At 37.5% G+C, this 21,322-nt stretch overlaps 1 protein-coding gene and 1 long non-coding RNA gene across 4 annotated transcripts in view; both read right to left on the bottom strand.

Moving 5' to 3' along the window:
* LOC119074357 overlaps positions 1-21,322 on the bottom strand; it is a 226,636-nt gene that overhangs the window by 193,942 nt on the left and 11,372 nt on the right. The gene's annotated exons all lie outside the window — the stretch shown is intronic.
* On the bottom strand, positions 6,435-21,276 carry LOC119074335 (katanin p60 ATPase-containing subunit A1). 3 transcript variants are annotated; one of them, XM_037180425.1, is made up of 6 exons: positions 21,024-21,276; positions 10,686-10,897; positions 8,799-9,091; positions 7,415-7,738; positions 6,909-7,320; positions 6,435-6,847 (listed from the first exon to the last, which is right to left on the bottom strand). In XM_037180425.1, exons 1-6 carry the CDS (start codon positions 21,128-21,130, stop codon positions 6,522-6,524), a joined length of 1,674 nt encoding a protein of 557 aa, XP_037036320.1. In that variant the 5' UTR covers positions 21,131-21,276; the 3' UTR covers positions 6,435-6,521. The 3 variants fall into 3 exon arrangements, with proteins under 3 accessions (XP_037036320.1, XP_037036318.1, XP_037036321.1); XM_037180423.1 differs by lacking the exon at positions 21,024-21,276 and adding an exon at positions 17,662-17,967; XM_037180426.1 differs by lacking the exon at positions 21,024-21,276 and adding an exon at positions 11,030-11,048.

Below are 21,322 nucleotides of genomic sequence, written 5' to 3'. Positions count from 1 at the left end.
TCCCATTTTACTCCAGTTTAACTTCCTAAAAATACTCTGCAGAGTCGCCGTGAATAATTTCGGTGAAATGGTGTCACCCTGCCTTACACCTCGGCCAATTCTGAATTTCTCCGTGCTCTTATGAAGTTTTATACATGAAGTAGCATTTTTGTACACATATCGAATTGTGTTGGAGTACCTTGAGTCTACTCTACATTCGTCTAATGCGTCCAATATCGACCATGTTTCCACTGAATCGAAAGCTTTTTCGAAGTCTATGAATAGCAAGACTATGTCGATGTTGTATTCACGACACTTCTCAATAAGCGTTCTCATCACCTGCAAATGGTCGTTTGTGCTGAAACCAGATCTGAAAGCAGCTTGTTCAACAGGTTGGTAGAAGTCGAACTTGTTAGTGTTCCTCTTCGTAATGATTTTCATAAACAACTTGTAGAGTGTTGACAATAGGCTTATGGGTCGGTAATTTTCCAGCTTTGTTATGTCTCCTTTTTTATGCAGCAATGTAATTACCGCATTTTCCCAGGCTTCTGGTACTTCTTCCCATTGGAGACATTGATTAAACAAAGCCGTGATTGCCTTTAATAAGGAGTCTCCACCCAGTTTAATGGCTTCCACTGGAACACCATCTTCTCCGGGAGACTTTTTGTTTTTCATCTCGGCTACTGCGGCTTTGACTTCATCAACAGTTATGTCGGGCATATCCTCCGATCCCACGTTTCTTATTATTGGTCTATCTTCGGTTTCTTCCGTTGGGCTCTGTCTTGCTGAAGAAAACAAATTCTCATAAAATTCTGTTGCAATGTTTAATATCGCATTTCGATCCGTTTGGATCGTTCCTGTTTTGTCTCGTAATTTGAAGATTTCTTTTTTGGCGTTTGTCATTTTTCTCCGTAGGACTTTCATATTGCAGTTAGCTTCAATTATGTTTTGAGCCAATTGGACATTATATTTTCTTTCATCTGATCTCCTTGCTTTGTTGATACTTTTAGACAGGTTCCGGTATTCCACCGAATCTCGTCCTCCGTTTTTTACCAACTCTGCTCTGCTTGCGATCAGGTCTAATGTTTCTCTGCTGAGTTTTGATTCTTTCCCTTGGACGGATTTGCATTTGGATTTCATGAAACCCATTATTGTATCGACGATTTTGGTATTCAATTCGTCCAATGTTTCACATTGATTGTTGACGTTATCTAATTCGGCAGTCATTTTCGTAGCAAATTCTTCATTTTGTGTGTAAAGCCGTTGTACGTCAATCCTTTCACTTTTCTGAACTAGTTGTGATCTTTGAAATCTGGTATTTAACGTGACTCTTGCACGAACCATTCGGTGATCACTACCGGTTGAAAAATTGTTTAGGACCGTAACGTTCTTAACGGTTGACTTACAGCCAGTTATGATGTAATCGATCTCATTTTTCGTTACACCATCTGCACTAGCCCAAGTCCATTTCCGTTGAGGCTTTCCTGCAAAAAATGAATTCATTGCGTACAAATTGTGTTGCTGTAAGATGTTGAGTAAAGTATTTCCACGCTCATTTCTTTGGTCGTTGCTAAAACTACCAACAGAAACTTCGGAGTCTTCTTCTCGTTTTCCCAGCTTCGCATTGAAATCACCGACTAGATATTGGTAATGTGAAGGGTTTTCGTCCAGAGCTTTCTCGACATCTTCATAGAATCTTTCTACTTCTTCGTCATCATGGGTGGACGTGGGTGCGTAAACCTGAATTAATTTGACACTGTATCTGTTATTTATCTTCAGGCTTACGTATATCACTCGATCGGATATGCTTTTCGTGTGAATTATGCGATCCGACCACCGCTTGTTTATGAACAATCCGACACCGTGCATCAGCATCTGACTGTCACTTCCTCGGTAGAAGAATGTATGCCCTGATTGTAATTTCAGGCATTCCTCTCCAGGTTTTCTCACTTCGCTCACTCCCACAACATCCCATTTTATCTTTTCTAGCTCTTCTTCCATTTCTTGCATTTTTTGTCTTGACGACAATGTTCTGGCATTATATGTGGCAATGTATAATTCGTTATGGCTTCGTTTGAAGGTTTTTAGCATTAAAACACCACGCTTGCTACTGCGGGTTGGTGAGTATGAAAGCTTTACTTTGCTCGCCCCCGGTAATCCTCGAGCTCTGACCCGCACATTTCTGCACGTTCCGGGACCACCGTGCCTATCAAAGTGCACAGTGCCCGACGGGGTAGTGTTACTCTTTTTGAACATTCTTTTCCATAAAGCTTTGCCCATTCTTTTGAACCTATCTGAGCAAAAGGTTATTCGTCCTTTAAAAGCTTAACCTAGTAGCTAATAAGAATTCTGGGATCGATCTATCCTTTGGCTTCCTGATCGTGTTGTTTCACCTCTATTGAACTATCGATAGATAATAATGAACTACCGATAGAAATTAATAAACTACCGATAGAAAGTAATAAACTACCGATAGAAAATGGAATTTGACCGATCAATAGTCGTAAAATTATTAATTTATCGGTATTTTATCACTTTTTATCGGTAAAAAGTTATCTGTAGTTTTGAATATTTTTATCGGTACTTGTGAATTTCGCTATCGATAATTTATTATTTTCTATCGGTACCGTATTTATAGGTCATTTATTATTTTTTATCGGTAGCTTTGAATTAATTTATCGGTCATTTATTAGTATCCTATAAGATCTAGAGAGCTTCCTCCGATCATAGTAATTTCAAATCTATTACTTCAATTATTTGAACACGAATTTTGCTAAGACCGCATCAGTCGCAGATTGCCAATCTGAGATTGGCGTTTATTTTTGTTGTCCTTATCCCTAACAGATTGAATTCTTTTTACAAATCATACCTGTCCGAACAAATGTTGCGCTTGCTCTTGCTCTATAAAGTTTGTATAGCTGTAATTTTCATTATTTCGCTTCTATAGAAAGACTTTGGCGCACGAAAAGGTGCTTCACATGTTTCAAAAATGTATTTACTTCGCTTTACATACATAGGAAACCGACTTAGCGAATTGTATTTTTTAGAGCTCTTTTAAAGAACGACAAAAATCTATTAAATAGGGCTATTCACGGCCTTCATAAAATTCTTACAAAATCCATCAGAATTCCTTAATTTGTTCATTCAAAAATTTAGGATTTTTGTAAAAGATTTTTAAGGAATTTTTAAGAATTAAATTCGTAAAAATAGATTCTGTCTGGGTTCATTATTGTCTTGCAGTTATGTTAAAGCTCAGGGCTTATTTTATTCGGTTTCGAGAAACCTTAAAAATTCTTAGAATCCAATTTTCTAAGGCTTTACTAAGATGAAGCATCCTACAAAGACAGTCTTTATTTTATTTCGAAGGTATTTCGTCGAAAAAGTGTCGCTAAAAATTATAGTCCGGGTTTTTATGTCAACCTGGTTAAATATCGAAAAAATTTGACAATGGGGTGTGATATAGTGGTCAAAGTTGTGGAACTATTTTTTTTGTCGGTGTGGCGAACCGGTAAAATAACCGGTTTAGTGTCAGAATTAAAAAATTTAATATATCCGGTAAAATGTAAAATTTTTCTTATCGGATTTGGTTAGTTCGAAAGCTTGATTCATTTTGTGGAAGGGCGTTTTTCTGTGACAGGAAAAATGCCTTAGCTATTTGGGATCCCCAAAAACGTGTCACAGAAAAGACCCTAAATGTGAGCTCAATTTTCCCGTCCAAATTGAAACATAATTTATTGGCATGGGCTTCTTTCGAAGACTAAAGACTAGTACTTTCATATCTAGACGACCAAGCGATGAGCTTTTCAGATGGTCCATAGAACGTAATCTGTGAGGTCTTAGAATGGGAATAGGGTAGATTGTACAGCAGGAATAATGGAATTACAGGAACTTACCTCTGCTCACCTCCAAGATGCTATAAATCCAGTAGAAAACCATAAAACAAACTTGATGGGAACGAACATGATCCCGATCCGGGCTTTCTAGAATTGGGATCGGATGGAGCATTCAGAATTGAAAAAAATTGTTCGTTCTTCCTACGAATAGGTATTGTCACACTTTGACCACATTTTAGGCATAAAAAATCCAAAAGAACCGCTTCACAGTTTATAGAATATATGCAAAATCTGACCTCTGAAAAGCTCACATGCTCGGCCGGCTAGATCAGAAAGTGCTAGTCATCAGCTCCCCAAAGGACTCCATGTCAATAAAATAAGTTTCGATTTTTTGTCAGTGATTTATGGTCAGTGGTAATTCAGCGGGTTTTTTGTGTCACTTTTTTGGGAATGTCAAATAGCTAAGACATTAGTCCAGTCTTAGAAAAGATTTCTTCCACAAAATGTCAGCATTGAATCTGGCTTTCGTGCGAACCAAAGCCCATAAGAAAATTTTACTTTTTAACGGAGATATTCAAGTTTTAGACTAAACAGGTTATTTTACCGTTACTACCGGTTCGCCATGTCCACAAAAAAAAATAGTTCCACAACTGTGACCCCTCTATCATATCCCATTGTCAAATTTTCGATCAGTTCCCCAGCATTGGGAACTGGTTTTTTTTCGACATAAGAGCCTGAGCTATTATACTGAATCGTTCTTTTCTGTGTAAATGTATTTTAACTGATGCGACTTTTGTGAATCAGTTTGGTTTAGTTAGTTCCATCAATTTTAAGGCATGATATACGAAAAATACGATTGTCGTAAAAATGGTCGGGTTGGAATCGAAGAGCTCTTAGATTCTTTTCGATTCTAGCGAAATCATGTCCGGAGCGTTAGCGGAGGACTTGACGCAGTCTCACTTCCGAAAAAAGAACGAAGAAAATTTTTTGAGACGCGGCAACTATATGTAGGCGAGAATTTAAGTTTCTATCCTTTGGTTTAGATCACCACAAATCCTATACTATCTTATTCTCGCTTCAAATACGAGCAAAACGAGCTATCACTCGACTATGTAGGTTTAAAATTGCCGGAGATACATCGTTTTGAAGTTGGTCATTTTGATAGAAAATGCACCAAATTAACGTTTTCCAAACAATCAAAATCTTTCAACTTACTCTGTATGTTTCTATCTATCTATCTATCGACGGTCGATATCGGAAACTAGTCAGCCAATCTACATGAAATTTTGCAGGAACCTCAGGATGGGCATAAAAATGAAATTGTGATACGCCATTACCCCAGGAAAAACCAGAATTTTGTTTTATTGGCCTCGAAGTGGTTTCTGAGTGTGGTTTTCGAGGGTCGGGAACGCGTTTTCGGCTGTAGCTTAGCTGTATTGAAACCTACAGAGGCGTGCGACCCATCAAATGAAAGGTATTCGAACAAAAAAAATAATTAAAAAAATCGGGTCAGATTCGTTTGAGCTAGAGTGATTAGAGTGACCAAATTTTGAGCTACTCGAGCGTAAGATGAAAGGACTAATATTTTTTTTGGTTATGAAAGATAGAGAGTTACTTTCTTCGGCAAAGTCTCAGAGTTTTACGAGTAGAAAAGAAGGGCATTTGTTAAAAATGTCGAAAGTTGGAAATGGGTGGGTCAATTGGGGCTTTGGAGATATTTCTTGAATAGTGGCAGATAGAGAATTACTTTCTTCGTCAAATTTTCGAATTTCGTCAAATTTTCGATTTTAGTCAAATTTTCGATTTTCGTTAAATTTCGTCAAATTTTCGAATTTCGTCAAATTTTCGATTTTCGTCAAATTTTCAAATTTCGTCAAATTTTCAAATTTGCCAAATTTCCGAATTTCTGTTATAAACTGTTATAAAAAGCAGTGTTCTAAAACTTCTAAAACGACTGATATCCCAACAAAAATCTCTTCGAGAAAAGTGTGACGGAGTCTTTGAAGTACAATTTCTAAAATGAATGATATCGCTAGAGTTGACGCTTTCAGCTTCGTTACGCAAAAATTAAATTTTACACCCAATTTTAGTTCAAGCAAGCTGGCTTAGTTTTTCTCATCATCTGCCAAATAATTTTTACCAAAAAAAAATTTGACTGGAAACAACCAAAATTTTACCAAAAAAATCTGCGTCGCAAAGTGGCAAATGTTCAGGAACAGACCAGCAAGAAAATTTATCTGTTACTTTGCGACGCAGATTTTTTTGGTAAAATTTTGGTTGTTTCCAGTCAAATTTTTTTTTGGTAAAAATTATTTGGCAGATGATGAGAAAACCTAAGCCAGCTTGTTTGAACTAAAATTGGGTGTAAAATTTAATTTTTGCGTAACGAAGCTGAAAGCGTCAACTCTAGCGATATCATTCATTTTAGAAATTGTACTTCAAAGACTGCGTCAAACTTTTCTCGAAGAGATTTTTGTTGGGATAGAATTCAAAGAAAAAGCTCAAAGCTGCCGACAGCTCTCCAAAGTTAAACACACAACGTTATCAGCTTAACACTCCCTTGAACCTTCCACCTCTGCTGGTGCAATTTTATAATAAATGGAAACCGCCATAATATTTGTTATTAATGGTGAAGCAACTGTATTGAGTATAATAATTTTGTGATTTTAAAATTGAGTTTTTCAGATAAAAATTGAGCGTATCAAATTCTCAGCACGATCCATATTCGTCCATCCACTTTTCGAAGCGTGCAACGTCACCCATTGACACCGATTTTCGGGTGCGAAGCATCGCCTCTTGAAAGTCTTGCTCAGTCACCGGCAAATCAACGTCTTCACGGCGAATTTTCTTAATTTCCGACGGCGATCGCCCGGTTATTTTCCGTCGCATTGCCATCATAGCTGCGTCCCGACAAACGTTACTGATGTCGGAACCGGTGTATCCTGTTAGACTGTCGGAGACCTGTTTTATATCGAGGGTAGACGACAGCAAGATGTCTTTTAAACACAAATTCAGCAACGCCGATCGGGTGTCCTCTGCGAAAGACAAAGAAATTTTAATCGAATCTCCACCTATCGTCGCCAATTCGCGCAATACCATTTGGAAGACCAATGTAAATTCGCTTTTCAAAACGCCTCCGAAACGCCTCATCAATGTCCCATGGATGATTGGTCGCCGCCAAGACCATTATGATTTTATTGTCATTGTTCGACGCATTCAGTCCATCCATTTGTATCAGTAATTCAGCTTTGAACCGTCGACTGGCTTCATGTTCGGTGTCGGTACCGCGGCTGGCACAAAGTGAATCAATTTCGTCGATAAATATGGTGCTTGGAGCGTGGAAACGGGCCATTTCGAATAGCAATCGAACCAATTTTTCACTTTCTCCGCGATATTTCGAGGTGAGAGTACTGGAAGAGACGTTAAAGAAGGTTGTACCACATTCGGTTGCCACTGCCTTGGCCAACATTGTTTTGCCTGTTCCTGGCGGTCCTACCATTAAGATGCCCTACGAATGATAAGATTGCATTACGTTGGAAACACACATAATGCAGACTCTGCAGCATACAGTGACTTCGGACGAAAATTTTTGATAATCTTACCTTCCAAGGTCGACGTATTCCCTTGAAAAACTCTGGCATTATAACAGGCAACACGACAGCCTCTTGCAGAATAGCCTTGGCATCATTCAAGCCAGCTACATCGTTCCACTGAATACTCGGATCCCTCTGCAAAATGTCCTTCTCCAAACTATCGATCAAGTGGGCCTCATAGCCATTCGAATTGAATATTTTCGTTTTTCGATTGTGTGGAGATGTTTTCGGTGAGCTTTGAGACGTCGAATTCTCTTCAACGGAAAAGCCTTCCGGATCATCATCGCCTTCTTCGGTTGAAGACGATTTCTTCGGCTTTTCTTTGCTTTTCACCTAAACAATTCGAATGGTAAATTTAACAACGCAGGCGAGAAAATAGTCGTTTTCTCCACTCCGCTGATATTTTGGGAGCCTTTCTTGCAGGCATGAGCGCCGCCGAAAATAAGCCGCCGCCGGCCATTTTTGAGCAAGCCGCGCCGCAGCCGAGCCGGTGCCAAAAACACGGCTCAAGCCGGCTTGAAACGGCTGGAAAATGAAATAAAGATTTCGAAAGGTGAATGGGTGAAATAATTTTGAAAACCGAGATTCCTGTTGATCCTAAGCAGCTCAAGTACATTTTGATTTTTTTTTTCAAAATTAAGAAAATTTTGAAAATTTTCTTGAATTTTCCAGAATGGTATATTACGTCCTCGCTTCTAAGTTTGTTGTTTTGGCAAGTATGACCTTTGCGGAACGAGCCGAAGGCGCACAATCAGTTAATTCACAAATTTCAGAAAACTTTATCGATCTTTGCGAATTTTCTCGATTTTTTTTCTTTTCAATTTTTACTTGATTTTCGCGAGCTTTCGATTTCTTCTCGAAAACCATTTTCTTAATGAGTTAAATGAGTGTACCGGAGCATGATTTTCCATTTAGTTCAAGTTTTGAGGCAATAAAACTTGACGTGTTAGTGAACCTTAGACTTAGAGACTTGCTTGTAACAAGACCAGTTCCACTTGCACTTTGAACAACCTAATCTACCTACATTTTCGCTTTCCGTACAATTTCATTTTCATGCTTACTAGTTCATTTTCCATGAATTTATCTAAACGTTTTTATTTTGAAAAAAAAGTTAAAAGAAACCTCCAGCCGAGCCGTTTTAAGCCGGCTCAAGCCGACTTTTTCGCCGCCGCCGAGAAATTTTTTTCGGCTAGCCGCCGCCGAGGTTTTTCCGTCGGCGCTCATGCCTGCTTTCTTGTGAAAAATTTTGACCTCGGGAAAAACGTTGGAAATTTCATTTTCTCAGGTGACAACATAGAGATAGACTACCTGACAACGACAACACCCTCAATATGAAATTTCCAATTTTTCTTCCCTAGGTGAACGAATAACTATTTCTGACGAATTAACGTACTTTTCGTGTCCTCATTCGATCAACGGACCGACTTTTCCGAATATTTGCCGATATTTTACCGGTTCGAATGCGCTTCTCATTCGGAATGGAGAAACCAACGCTGATTGGTGGCGTATGACTGTTGTGATGCAAATGATGATTGTTTATTGACGGTAATGTCGGCTGAATTTCCGGATCACGTCGTCGGAGTGATTGTCGGAGTGATGATATCCATCGGTTGTCGGATTGATTATTCACTGATGATTGATGTGGTGGTAGTGTTGCGGTTGGATTACGAGGTATTGGAGAAACTTCTGTAATGTATCCAAAGTTCCCTAATATGTTTATCGATCGTGAAATATTACTAAATTATCAGCTACCCCGTTCCCACCTCTTCAAATGTTCATTTTATGGTTGCATTAAAAGTTATGTTGATTGGCAAAATATTCAACTTTCTTCTCAAAACAATGGTCACGCAACGTAAGAAAACTTTGCTGGACGATTATAAATTGCTATACGGAGCCTATCACAGCAGTACAATTTATACTACTCATTATCCATCCATATAAAGGTAAATAGAAGTGGTTCGAGCACGAGAACCACTTTTATCGTATTTATACGTGCGGTGTAATGTGTGTAACATCGTATACACCCCTAGTTCAGTCATCCAGTTCAACAGTTAAGAGCAATTAATCAAAATAAAAAGTGAAATGAAGTTATGAGAGTGCGACCTTAATTTTTTGTTATTTCAGAAGTAATTTTTGTCGTAATAATCGTATTGTTTGGGATGTAGGTCATTGCCTGACATGTATGTACACTTCGAAATGATTTGATTTGAATACTCAATGCGGAAACTAGCGGAAGCAGGGGAAGTAGGTAAAGAATGAGTGTGAGTCTTCTCCTCACAACAAAAGATTTGGCGTGTAAACAGGGTTTACACTTGCGGCTGACTCTTTCAGTATCGTTGCCAATTTTACCTATTGAAACGCGACGACTACTGGAAATATGGTTAAAGTTTAGAGGAAAGAGATTTGTAACACTTGAATGAAATACGTCAAATTTAGAACGGCAATTCACGCCGTAAGTGTGCCTTAAATTTGAATTTTAAGTGAACGATTCGATGAAAAAGTGAACCGAAAAGTACATTTCAACGCTTCCTTGTATGAAAATGACGCTACGTTAGAAAGACCTCCGCACTTTCCATTTTGAATTTCGACCGCACTTACGGCGTGAATAGATCATTGTCAATGTCGTTTGAGCTGTCAAATAAGTTGTCATTTTCACAAAGCTAACCTCAAATCGAACAAAAAAAGTATTGGATGGTGAGACGCCGCACAAATTTTCATACATTTCAAGGGGCGGCTCTGTGAACGAAACATCTTTTGAGGTTAGCTTTGTGAAATTGACAACTCATTTGACACTTTTTGAGAGAAGAAACCGCTATTTGACACTGATCTATTGGTACGTTATGTATAAAGTTGCTTAATGAGCATGTTAAGGGCGCATACAGCAATTGTTTTTCGTTAAGTGACAACTGTCAAAGTTAACTATCTAATCCATCTTTCTTCTCTAAACATGTCGAGACAGTAAGCGACGAGATTTTGTGGTGTTCCGTTTGAAAATGAATTCTTATGCACTACAGTCACCCATATCTACCATAAAGCTGTTCATCTGAGGTTTTCAATTTTCATACCATTAAGGTTCATTAATGCATTTTCAATGAACATCTTAGGACTCACATTTTTGAGTGATTTTCATCCGTAGGACCCTGACTTTCAGTCAAGGGAATTAAATAAGAGAGTTAATCAAGTATGAATCGGGCATACTTAAGTTGTTTCCTTCGAAGAATATTGATCAATCGCCTCGAACTACCGCCACCATTTAACTGTCAAACAAAGAAAATCTCACCTTGTGTCGGAATTTTGTTTTTATGTGAATTTGATCGATTTGCAGAGGCTGCGGTGTGTGGAAGATTGGTCACCGTTGCTGACTTCTTTATTGTGGTGCCCACTCGTGGTCGATGGGTCGTAATTTTAGTGTACGTATATGGCGGAAAATTGTCAATTATTAATGAGTCCATCATTCTCGCCATGTGTTGAAAACCTGAACTGGTTACTGAGCTGAAATTTGAAGAAAAGAGAAATTGTCTTAAAACCGTTTAGAAACGGATAACCATCTGGTAGCGTCAACGTTGGCACAAGAGTATAATATGGATTGTGTTTGTTGGTATATGTAAAAAGTGTTCATCCTACCAGAATTACTAGAAAAACAAAACTAGAAAAATTGTCGCGCCTCCACAGGCCAACCGAGGCTACTTATTCCAATAGTTTCCAGAGAGATGCTAATATGGCGACTGGGACGTCGCTTCGACAGATAGAGGAAGCATGTGAATGACATTTGGTTGGCGTGTGGGGTAATTTGGCATACAATACAAATTGATGGTGTGTTAGATTCACCGGATTCACCTCTAAGTGGCGAATCTGGCACAGTCATGACTTTTCGTTACATGTAGCAAAAGGGCGTTTACTATGATCGCGTGTGCCAGATTCCCCGATGCCATTTGGCTCAGTTGAATCGTATGGGAGAGAATTTACACATATAAAAGAGAGAACGGCTCTCTCGAATCAAAACCACTTCACATATTACAATCCGTCGAAACGACCCAGTCGTCATATTAGCATCTCTCTGATAGCTACATACAAAATACGATTTTTCGCATATCTCTTTAAAACACTCCGTTGTTTGATAATCAATGTAAGTACCGTTGTCGTAGATGCAAGCACCGTTGAATGTGTCTAAGCGAATCGTGAAACACTTAACTATGAAGTTTTTACGCGTCATTAGAACTATTTCAACTATAATACGAATCTCTTTGCTCAATTCCTTTCCGTACCGTAAATGCCCTGAGGGAAACGCTGCTTGAAAAATACAGCTCAAATGTATCAGATTTTTGTGTAATTCTATTACATTTCTAATGATTTCTTTCTCTGTGGTAGCTTTACCACAGACTGGCCACGAGTTAGCACGTTTAGCGATGAGTTGAATTTCATTTCAATTATGATTCGCTAGATTCGCTAGTGTTCGTAGAGTATTTATACCCAGTACCACTGTCACAAAGGCCTGTTGAGAGATGGTATTTTTGAATTACATATTAATGCAAATCAGCTCGAAACAGTGGTCGAACGTCTAACATGTTTCTTGTACATTTCGTCACTGCGATGACATTTCACCAGAGTGAAGTTATGTCACCAGAATATAGAGCGCAAATAATGAATTATTGAAAGATGTTGTGGTGCCTATGCAGGTCAACTGGCGTTTCCTTATCTAATGTGTTTGAAGCGCAAAGCACATAGCAGGGTAATATAGGTCTTACCACGTCAAATAGAGTAGTATATTGATACCTATAATACCATTAGCAGCCCTAATGGTAATTTTGCAATGCTTTGGTTTGAAGTTTTCCTACTTCCAAATATTCGTGATAGAAGCAGTGCTATGGTCGTTGGAATTAAATTTATCGAAATCGCATGTTTTGTATGAGTTTCTCTAAATTCCTTCGCTTTTTCTCATTTAAGTAAGCCGGTCAATCGTCATTATTATTTTACTATTTCGTTAAGCATCGGGCAGCATTATTATGATATGTTAATAACGTCCCATTCAAATGTGGATAAATGAATATTAATGAATCCATTAACCCCCGAAACGAAAATACCACTAAGGTTGATGCGTATAACATTTAAATATATGCAAACAACCCTGAACTAAAAAATGTGTCTAACAAAAAACCAAAATAATATTTAGGACATCAGACTGGTTAACGCTCGCATTACAGCGCATTATATACCCAAGACCAACATACCTAGTATTTGAATTTGTAAGTATTATTATACCGACTCATAAAGAACTTCTTACGACACACGCTTGGACGCAACAATATTTTCCTATTATTTCGTAAATTCAATGTGTAATCGCAAACCCACATCTAGAATGAGATTTTCATATTTGATGTAGCGTAGCATGGCTATTGATGATTTTAATGTTTGGCTAATAAATGTAATTTATCAAAAATAACACAAACGAAACAAAAAGCGGAACACGAACCACATTTTGTAACGCTTGTGGGTAAGAAGATCGAAAGAAAATGTTAAACTTGCTTACAGGTAGAGACAGTTAAATTTCAGCATGACTTTGCTTCAGCCGTTTTTCAGCTGATCCACACATACAATAAAAACTGTTTATAGGGCTCTGCCCAGTCTTACCACTAACACGCGTATTGGTAAGGCAGCTTCAACAAAATTCAAGCTGAAATTTCACTGTCTCTGACTGTGCCATGTTAAACAATTATTTTGAAGAATTTGATACGTCCATCGTCGTAAGATCTTCCCAAAGCTAGATGCAAACGCTTCTTGTTTAAATGACGTCACACAATACCCTATCTAGTAAACTGTTTCCCACTTTGCGCACAATACACACACACCGTATGCGATAATAGTATATTTCAACATACCCCAATACACACAAGGTGTGTATGGATACGAGGGCGAAGCCCGAGTGAAATACACACCGCGTGTGTATTGGGGTATTTTGAAAGATATTTTTCTGTAATAGTGAGAGTGTGTTGGTGCTTTCCTTCCCAACCGTTACTTTCCCGCTCGACCGTTTACTTTCCCGCTCGACCGATTCATATGACACCTCACCAATACACTCTCACGTATACAGAAATAGTATATTACTATACAAGGGAAGGAATTTGATATTTCGTATCCAGATAAGTAAAAGTGTCCGAAAGGCTTTAGCCTGAGGAAAAGTACCTCATTGTGATACGAAATATCATAGTAGATTACGTTGGATGCTGCGAAAGTAATTCATTACACAAGGACACAATTTTGTGATACGAGCAAACTCACGAGTAAGTTTTTGAGCAACAAGCTTCGGTAACTGTTTTCGAGGCAAGTGTAGAGTTTGCATATCCGAGCCGAAGGCGAGGTATGCAACTACACTTGTCGAGAAAACTGTTACCGAAGCTTGTTGCTCAAAAACACGAGTGAGTTTGCGAGTTCTACAAAATTGTGTCCGAGAGCAATGAATTACGTCGCAGCATCCAACGTATTCTGGTTTATTGCCTGCTCATGCGAAAATTGACTATTACACGGCTGTTCTGCAGAAATTCTACATAAATTCAGTATCTCAGTTTACAAACAAATCTAGTGTGCTGACGAAATCGGCTCACACGCTACACGTCTCCTAAAAAATTGATCCCGAAAACAGCACATTAGTATTGTCGCAACAGTGGTTACAATTGCGTTGGTGACATGTTGACATTGAATAGTTTTTCGCAGTTAGTATCGATGAAGACGCATTGTTTGTGCAATTATTTTGTTAGTCCTTTTTAATGTTTTCAAAAAAATGTGCAACAAAGTGTAGTGTTTGTACTATAAGCAAAAGCAATTAGTGTTACAAGTGGAAAATACAACGAAATGTGTGGTCATAACATCAAAATTATTGTTACAATAAATATGGCCGACAATTCTGTGTTGTTCTAAAAGTGTGTTGTAACCAGATTACTTGCGCAACAAGTTTTTCTCAAATAACTGTGTTCATCGATCAATATTTTTACCAAAATTTTTTTATTTTACCGACACTTCTTATATTCTTTTTCGATCGATCGATTCATTTAACAAAAAAGATAAAATGAAAGCAAGGCAAATTTTACTTGAAAGAACTGTCAACTTGAAATAAACCCCAAATATACCTAGTGTAATGGATCACTTTCGCAGAGGGCAAACAGCCGTGTAATAGTCAATTTTCGCATGGGGCAGGCAATAAAATTATTTCCCGAGTGTAGTATGACGTTTTCCTTTACGAAGGAGGGAAAGACTTTTACCTAGGGACGGAAAGTCCATTTTCCCTCCCTAGTAAAGGAAAATCAATTACTTCTATAGGTTAAAACATCGGCTGCCGATATTAAATCTTTCACTTCTTTGCTGCTATTTTATTTTTATATTCCGTTGTCAATGACAGATGATGACTAAAGTATAGTTTCCACTTAAAAAGAGCACTCCGTTTAGCCTCCGTCTACATGACAGTTGTAAAATAGAACAAAAGAACTGTCACGCAAACGGAGTGGAAATTGAATTTATTTCAATTTTTTACTCCGTTTACGTGACAGTTCCTTTATTCTATTTTACAACTGTCATGTAGATGGAGGCTAAACGGAGTGCTCTTTTTTAAGTGGAAACTATACTTTAACCAAAACAAACGAAACATTTTCAACATGTCCCAGCTTATGAGTGAGTCAAGTCCTTTGACTGAAGTTATCAAAAGATGTTGATTTTATTTTAACTTCAAAACTCCATTCTCTAAATTATTTAAGGCCATAAAGTGCACAAGCCCTAGTGTCTGCAATGAGTTAAAGCACGGCAGAGCAAAAAAAAAAACAGGCAGGAGCGGCTCATTTTCGAAACGTCAGATAAGGGACCTAATACATTGTATGAAAATGAACTCAAATGAAGGCGTTCGGACAAAATAACTTTCGGACAAAATAACCCCGGACAAAATAACCCTGGACAAAATAACCCCGGACAAAATAACTACGAAACACATATTTTAAAAACAAATTGTGAATAACACCCGCTAGCAGAATAGGGACAGTGTACCAATCACCGAATATCTATGAGTAGTCGTATTATAAGAAAACAAAAATTTTAGAATCTTTTTATGTTATTTACTCCAACCACTAGTGTACATAACTCTTTCACAGATCTATTATATATCTCCGACCATATTCGAGTATACTGAGTATGCTCGAGTATATTTTCGAGTACGTATCGACTACATTCGAGAACATCGACTATATTCGAAAACATCGCCTATTCGAGAACATCGACTATATTCGATGACATCGACTATATTTCGAGAACATCAACTATATTCGATGACATCGACTACATTCGAGGATGCCGGCTGTATTTGAGGACATCGACAATATTCTTGGACATCGATAATATTGAAATACATAGACTTTTGTGCGAGGACGTCGACTTTATTCGAGGACATCCACTATATTATATGACATCGACTATAATCGAGTATATCGCCTATATTAGAGTATATCTGGAATATATTCAAGTATATCTCGACTATATTCGAGTGTCTCTCGACTATATTCGAGTGTCTCTCGACTATATTCGAGTGTCTCTCGACTATATTCGAGTGTCTCTCGACTATATTCGAGTATATCTCGACTATATTCGAGGACATCGACAATATTCTAGGACATTGACAATATTCGATGCCATCGACAATATTCTAGGACATTGACAATATTCGATGCCATCGACAATATTCGAAGACATCGACTATATTCGAAGACATCGACAATATTCGAGGACATCGGCAATATTCGAAGACATCGACTATATTTGAAGACATCGACAATATTCGATGACGTCGACAATATTTGAAGACATCGACTATATTTGAAGACATCGACAATATTTGAAGACATCGGCAATATTCGAGGACATCGGCAATATTCGATGACATCGACAATATTCGAGTATATCTTGACTATATTATAAGATATCTGGACTACATTCGAATATGTCGAGTATTTCTCGACTTTTTACGAGTATATGGACTTTTCTCGAGTATATTGAGTATATCGAGCGAATTCAGATCGACTATAATTGTGACTACATTGTACTGGAATTCAGTCAATACACATGAGTAGAAAATCCTAAGTGAGAATACGATCATGATTTTGACATAAGTGTCAGCGCCGCAGGCCGTGAAGAATGATGAAAAAAAGCTGGGTCGAGGGGCGTCAGAGTATCCCCCCTTGCAAGTCAACATAAACTTTGCGAGAGGATATTTTGTCCGGAGTTATTTTGTCCTAGAGCCCAAATGAACACTGACATAAGTCGAAAAATTTTATTCGCAAAAATATAAGACTACTAGATTATTCAGGTCCCTAGTCAAATCAGCGCTCTTGCCTGGTTAACTTTACTCTGTCGTGGTTAAAGACGACTGAAGGCATAGATTTTGAGATAGTTCACTTGACTCAAAGTCATGGGTTTTGCGGATGATAAACACTGAAAAATGTAAATTTTTTGGAAAGAAGCCAACTCTTTTCCGACTCCTAAAAAAAAGGTTCTTCCATGAAATATTGAGCCATACTTTCCTGAACAGGAGAAATTTTTCAAAAAGATTAATATATTTCCGGACATACTCGACCTTGAAAGTTTTCATACGAAGGGCTTTTTCGGCCGTTTTCCGTGAAAAGATTTCGTTCTACTCGTGGCAAACAACATGGAACAAAGAAAAATCTTAAAGAACTTAAGGCGCACGAAATTACACAAGTACTATCTGGACTATCATGTTACCGTGCTATCGAGCGTTAGAGACATTTAATGGATTTTCCGTTTTTGGCTAACATTTCGTTAACAGTTAAAAGAATAATTGAAAAGCTTAAAACAACCCAAACTTACAGACAACAACAACATCTTTTGCTTTGTTTATGCGAATTATAGCTAAACCGTAAAAAAACGAAAATAACTCCGTTCATATAATGAAATGCTAAATAAAATCGATTGTTTTTGACAACACGGACATTACCCCCGAGGCCATGGTCGTCTACCCTTGTGAATATTTGATATATAAAACATAAAATCGGAAGTAGCACAGAAATTCGTTTCTATGAATACCACTGAAATTGCTGGTCAATTTTCACGTTGAAACGAAATAACTATTTTTCTCAATGAAATCTAAATTTGTGTTCTAACGAGAGGATCCGTTTGTTACATTGCAACAAATTTAAAAATAATTTCAAGTTAGTGGACAAGCTAAAATATAATTTACAATGAAAAGCTTCACGCTGTGTTCGTACCTTTGATTGAGATTCCATAGTGAACTATACGGTGGATGCCGATATGCTGCTACATCAATCGGCATCGACAATTGGTATTCCACGTGCACATTCGGATGTTTATTCAATGTGGGATTAGAATTGGAAAAATTTCTTAACATTCCATACGGAATGTGGCTACTACCGGTCTCATCGGTCGGTGCACTATCCATTTCCAATAAATTATTTAGTTAGCACAAACATTAACGGAACTTTTTATGTGTTAGCCACCCACTAGGAGACGACTGACCACAACGAACGCTTATACAACACTGCATGTGCTTTCATAGGCAGTCCAGAAATTATACTAAAAGTATCGTGTGTTTAAGTACACCGACGAAATGGTCACTGGTCAATACACTCTCTACGTATATTTATGTAGTTTTCTGTATTTGAATTCGTATTAGATGGAAATCGTTACTTGTGCCTTAGGTATAATCATGCGAATAAAAACACGTCAAAGGTAAGAAACTAAAATCGATTACAGTACGACGGGAAAACATAATTTGCTTTGTAGACGGGACATGGACGGGACAGGGACTCGTACGTGGCATGGTATAATTCATAGCTCATGCTCTTCGTATGATTACGTTGAAAGTCCTAACGTAATACAGTCCTTCAGGAAAGGTTTCGATCAGGTACTATTATTGCTAAATTTTGCGAACCATAAATTAGGTAGACTTCGGCAAGATTCGAGAAGTTTCGGTAAATTTTAATATTTTCTGTAAGTTTCGGTAAATTTCAACAATTTCGTCAAATATTTTGTAGATTTTGCTAAATTTCCGGTAAATTTTGATAAACTTCCGGTAAACTTTCGTAAAATTTTAAAAAATTTCCGGTAAATTTTCGTTAAATTATCCTAAATATCGTTAAATTATGCTAAATTTTCAATGAACTTTCGGTAAATATTGGTATGTTTCAATTATTTCGGTAAGTTTTGATAAATTTTAGTAAATAAATTGATTGGGGAAGTTTCGCCGAAATAGTTTTCGTAACAAACTTCAACCGATCAGCTATCAATACTCCATAAAAGATACGCCAATCGAAAAGAAAACGACAAAAAAGGAACTCGGTGCTACGTTTGATAGTAAAGAAAGCTTCGCTACCCACATCAATGAAATCACAAAAAAATCGTACCAACTATTAGATCACTAAAATGACCGCTGGCGTGACGATCGACGGTTCGGTTTTGTGTGCAAACTAATGACAACCAACTTTGCTTCTAAGGGAATTCCCAGTATTTAGTTCATTTGCATTCATTTCAAAGAATTGGACGCACTCACTTATTCATTACTATGTGAAATTGTGAAGTTTGTTTCGATTAGTTTGCACACTTTTCCCCACCATTCCTCACGTTTCCGTCATCAGTTTCACCAAACGAAGAGATCTATAGATCATTTTCATTATACGGTACTTCTCAACTTAATTTTTCGTCAAGTAGTCCTTAACCTCAATCAATTGACGTTAACTGCGTTCAATTTACTGATTTTTATAGGAAAATCGTTCGTTCAATTCATTCGATATTTTTCGACATGTCTGACAGTTGGGATCGTGTCTGACGTTTACAAGGTCATGAAAATGATCTATTGGATTCATCTTTACTCAGAGCTTCAAACGTTCGGCTAGCCTAATCAAGCTTTACAACACATATGTCGAAGCAGACTGGAGTATGCTGTACTACCGATTCAATTGGACAAAACCTGTCTATCGTCGCGTATCATAGAACATACAGCTCAATTCGCCGGTTCATCGAATGCAGAACAACCATAATGTTTACTTTCGGCACAGTGACATATTTAATTCCACTTACAACGAATATAAGTCAACGGTGAATAGTCTGTACCCGTTTTAAACTGTTCTAAATTCTTTTAGTCATCTACTTTTTCTCTCCTTTTTCTCTTTAAATTCGATTGCATAATTGATTAATTAATTAATTAATATTTTTTCTTAAGTTCAATGTATAATTGGGCCTAGGCCTGTTCCGTTGTAACTATAAATAAATAAATAAATAAACTTTCAAACAAGCGTCGAAATGTTCAACCTGTCAGGTTGATCTGTTGTCGACTGCAGAAACAAACGAAACCTCTAACGAATGTGGTTTTATATAGCAAAAAGTATGTTAAAAAAATGAAGTAAAAGATTTGAAACCAATCTATTGACAGGCCCGATCGTAAGACTACTAATATGCTTGCAGGCAATTTTTTATATTTCACACTTTTAAACCTGTAACAAAGTTCAAAGGTAAGCCGAATTTGAGTTACGTATAACGCCAAGGAACTTGACGATTTCTACTGTGTGATTATCGTCTCGAAACGTAATGTCGCCCAGAAGACGAAAAAATGCCGATTTGAAGTTACAGTTTGCGGCCGTTTTGCTAACGACCCCTAATAATAGGAGGGTGTTAGGGAATCTCGCGCCGCGTCATTCACAATAACTCACAAAGTGACATCTTCCTTATACAAAATGTGTCAAAATTAGAATTATTGTGAATGACGCGGCGCGAGATTCCTAGCAACCAATAGGAGTCCTGAGATCATGCGGTCCACCATTCAAACATTTAGCGTTAGTGTTACAGTCTTTGCATTTAGCGTCGAAAAATCTGTGATTACCTAATCTAACCCAGAGTGTTTTTTTCATTTGTGCAGTAATTGTCGTTCTTGAGTCCGTAAGAAAATTACTTGGCCATATTGAAACACAGAATGTTTGGTATCGCTCGAAAGGTGAGACTATAGGCTAACTCAGCAATACAAATTTAGAGCAAAGGAAAAATTGACCCAGGTCCGAAACAAAGAAAAATTCGTCTATCTCAAAATTTTGTCGTACACTCGATTTTAGTATTATGTGCTTCTCAATCACTGGGCTGCCCTCTACTAATGTCAATAAAAAAAAATCATGTGCACGACATATCAGTTGTGGACATTATATTCTTAAGACTTTCTCCAATTTCGTTACAAACTTAACCAAAAACCCACAAGCCCTAGTACTTGTACGTGTCCATAGAATGACTTCTTTCTTCTCAGTTCCATTTTCTAAGGAACTTCAAAAATTTAATGCGAAATATATTATTTTTACTGAGCGGTCGATATAGCGCGTCATGTTTGAACGGCAATAATATTTACTTCCTGTTAATTTATTCATGATCCTTTCACACAATTGCATATACAAGTGTTCACAAATCACTCTGCTTTCCCTAAATTTATTTACCAGACAAATTATTATTTCCTTGGGCTCTACCAGAAAATTATTCAATAATATTCAACGAAAGGAAACGAATATGTTTGAAGGTTCTCACTGTTCGCAAATTAATAAATTTCTCAAAACGAATTTTTTGTTCTTCTTTTTACCTTTCGAATGTTGGCGAAAACGTAATGGTTGTTTGTCCTCGTACCACAATTTTTTCTCTAGTTACACGACGTACGGTCTCATCGGAATAAATTTTCGCTCCCAACATTATTCAGTGTTGTCCTTCGTGTTTATTTGCAACGCAGTAACGGGGACGCTTAATTTTCACAGACAATTAATTGTTTAAAAAAAAATTTATTCGATTGATTCCTCCCTTAAACAAGTGTATAATGTCGACTTGACAGACATTATACGATTTTGTAACAGAGATAAAATGCAGAGGATGCTGCTAGTCTATGGG

Source organism: Bradysia coprophila, unplaced genomic scaffold (assembly GCF_014529535.1).
Source record: "Bradysia coprophila strain Holo2 unplaced genomic scaffold, BU_Bcop_v1 contig_151, whole genome shotgun sequence".
Lineage (NCBI taxonomy): Eukaryota > Metazoa > Arthropoda > Insecta > Diptera > Sciaridae > Bradysia > Bradysia coprophila.
This window is presented reverse-complemented; position numbering and strand designations above follow the sequence as displayed.

Excerpts from the sequence above, each read along its gene's own strand:
- LOC119074335 (XM_037180423.1), bottom strand. The coding sequence starts at position 17,852 with ATGGATAGTGCACCGACCGATGAGACCGGTAGTAGCCACATTCCGTAT. Across the intron at positions 10,898-17,661 it reads CTATGGAATCTCAATCAAAG|CTCAGTAACCAGTTCAGGTT; the intron begins GTACGAACACAG and ends TTCAAATTTCAG. Across the intron at positions 7,321-7,414 it reads GAATACGTCGACCTTGGAAG|GGCATCTTAATGGTAGGACC; the intron begins GTAAGATTATCA and ends TATCATTCGTAG.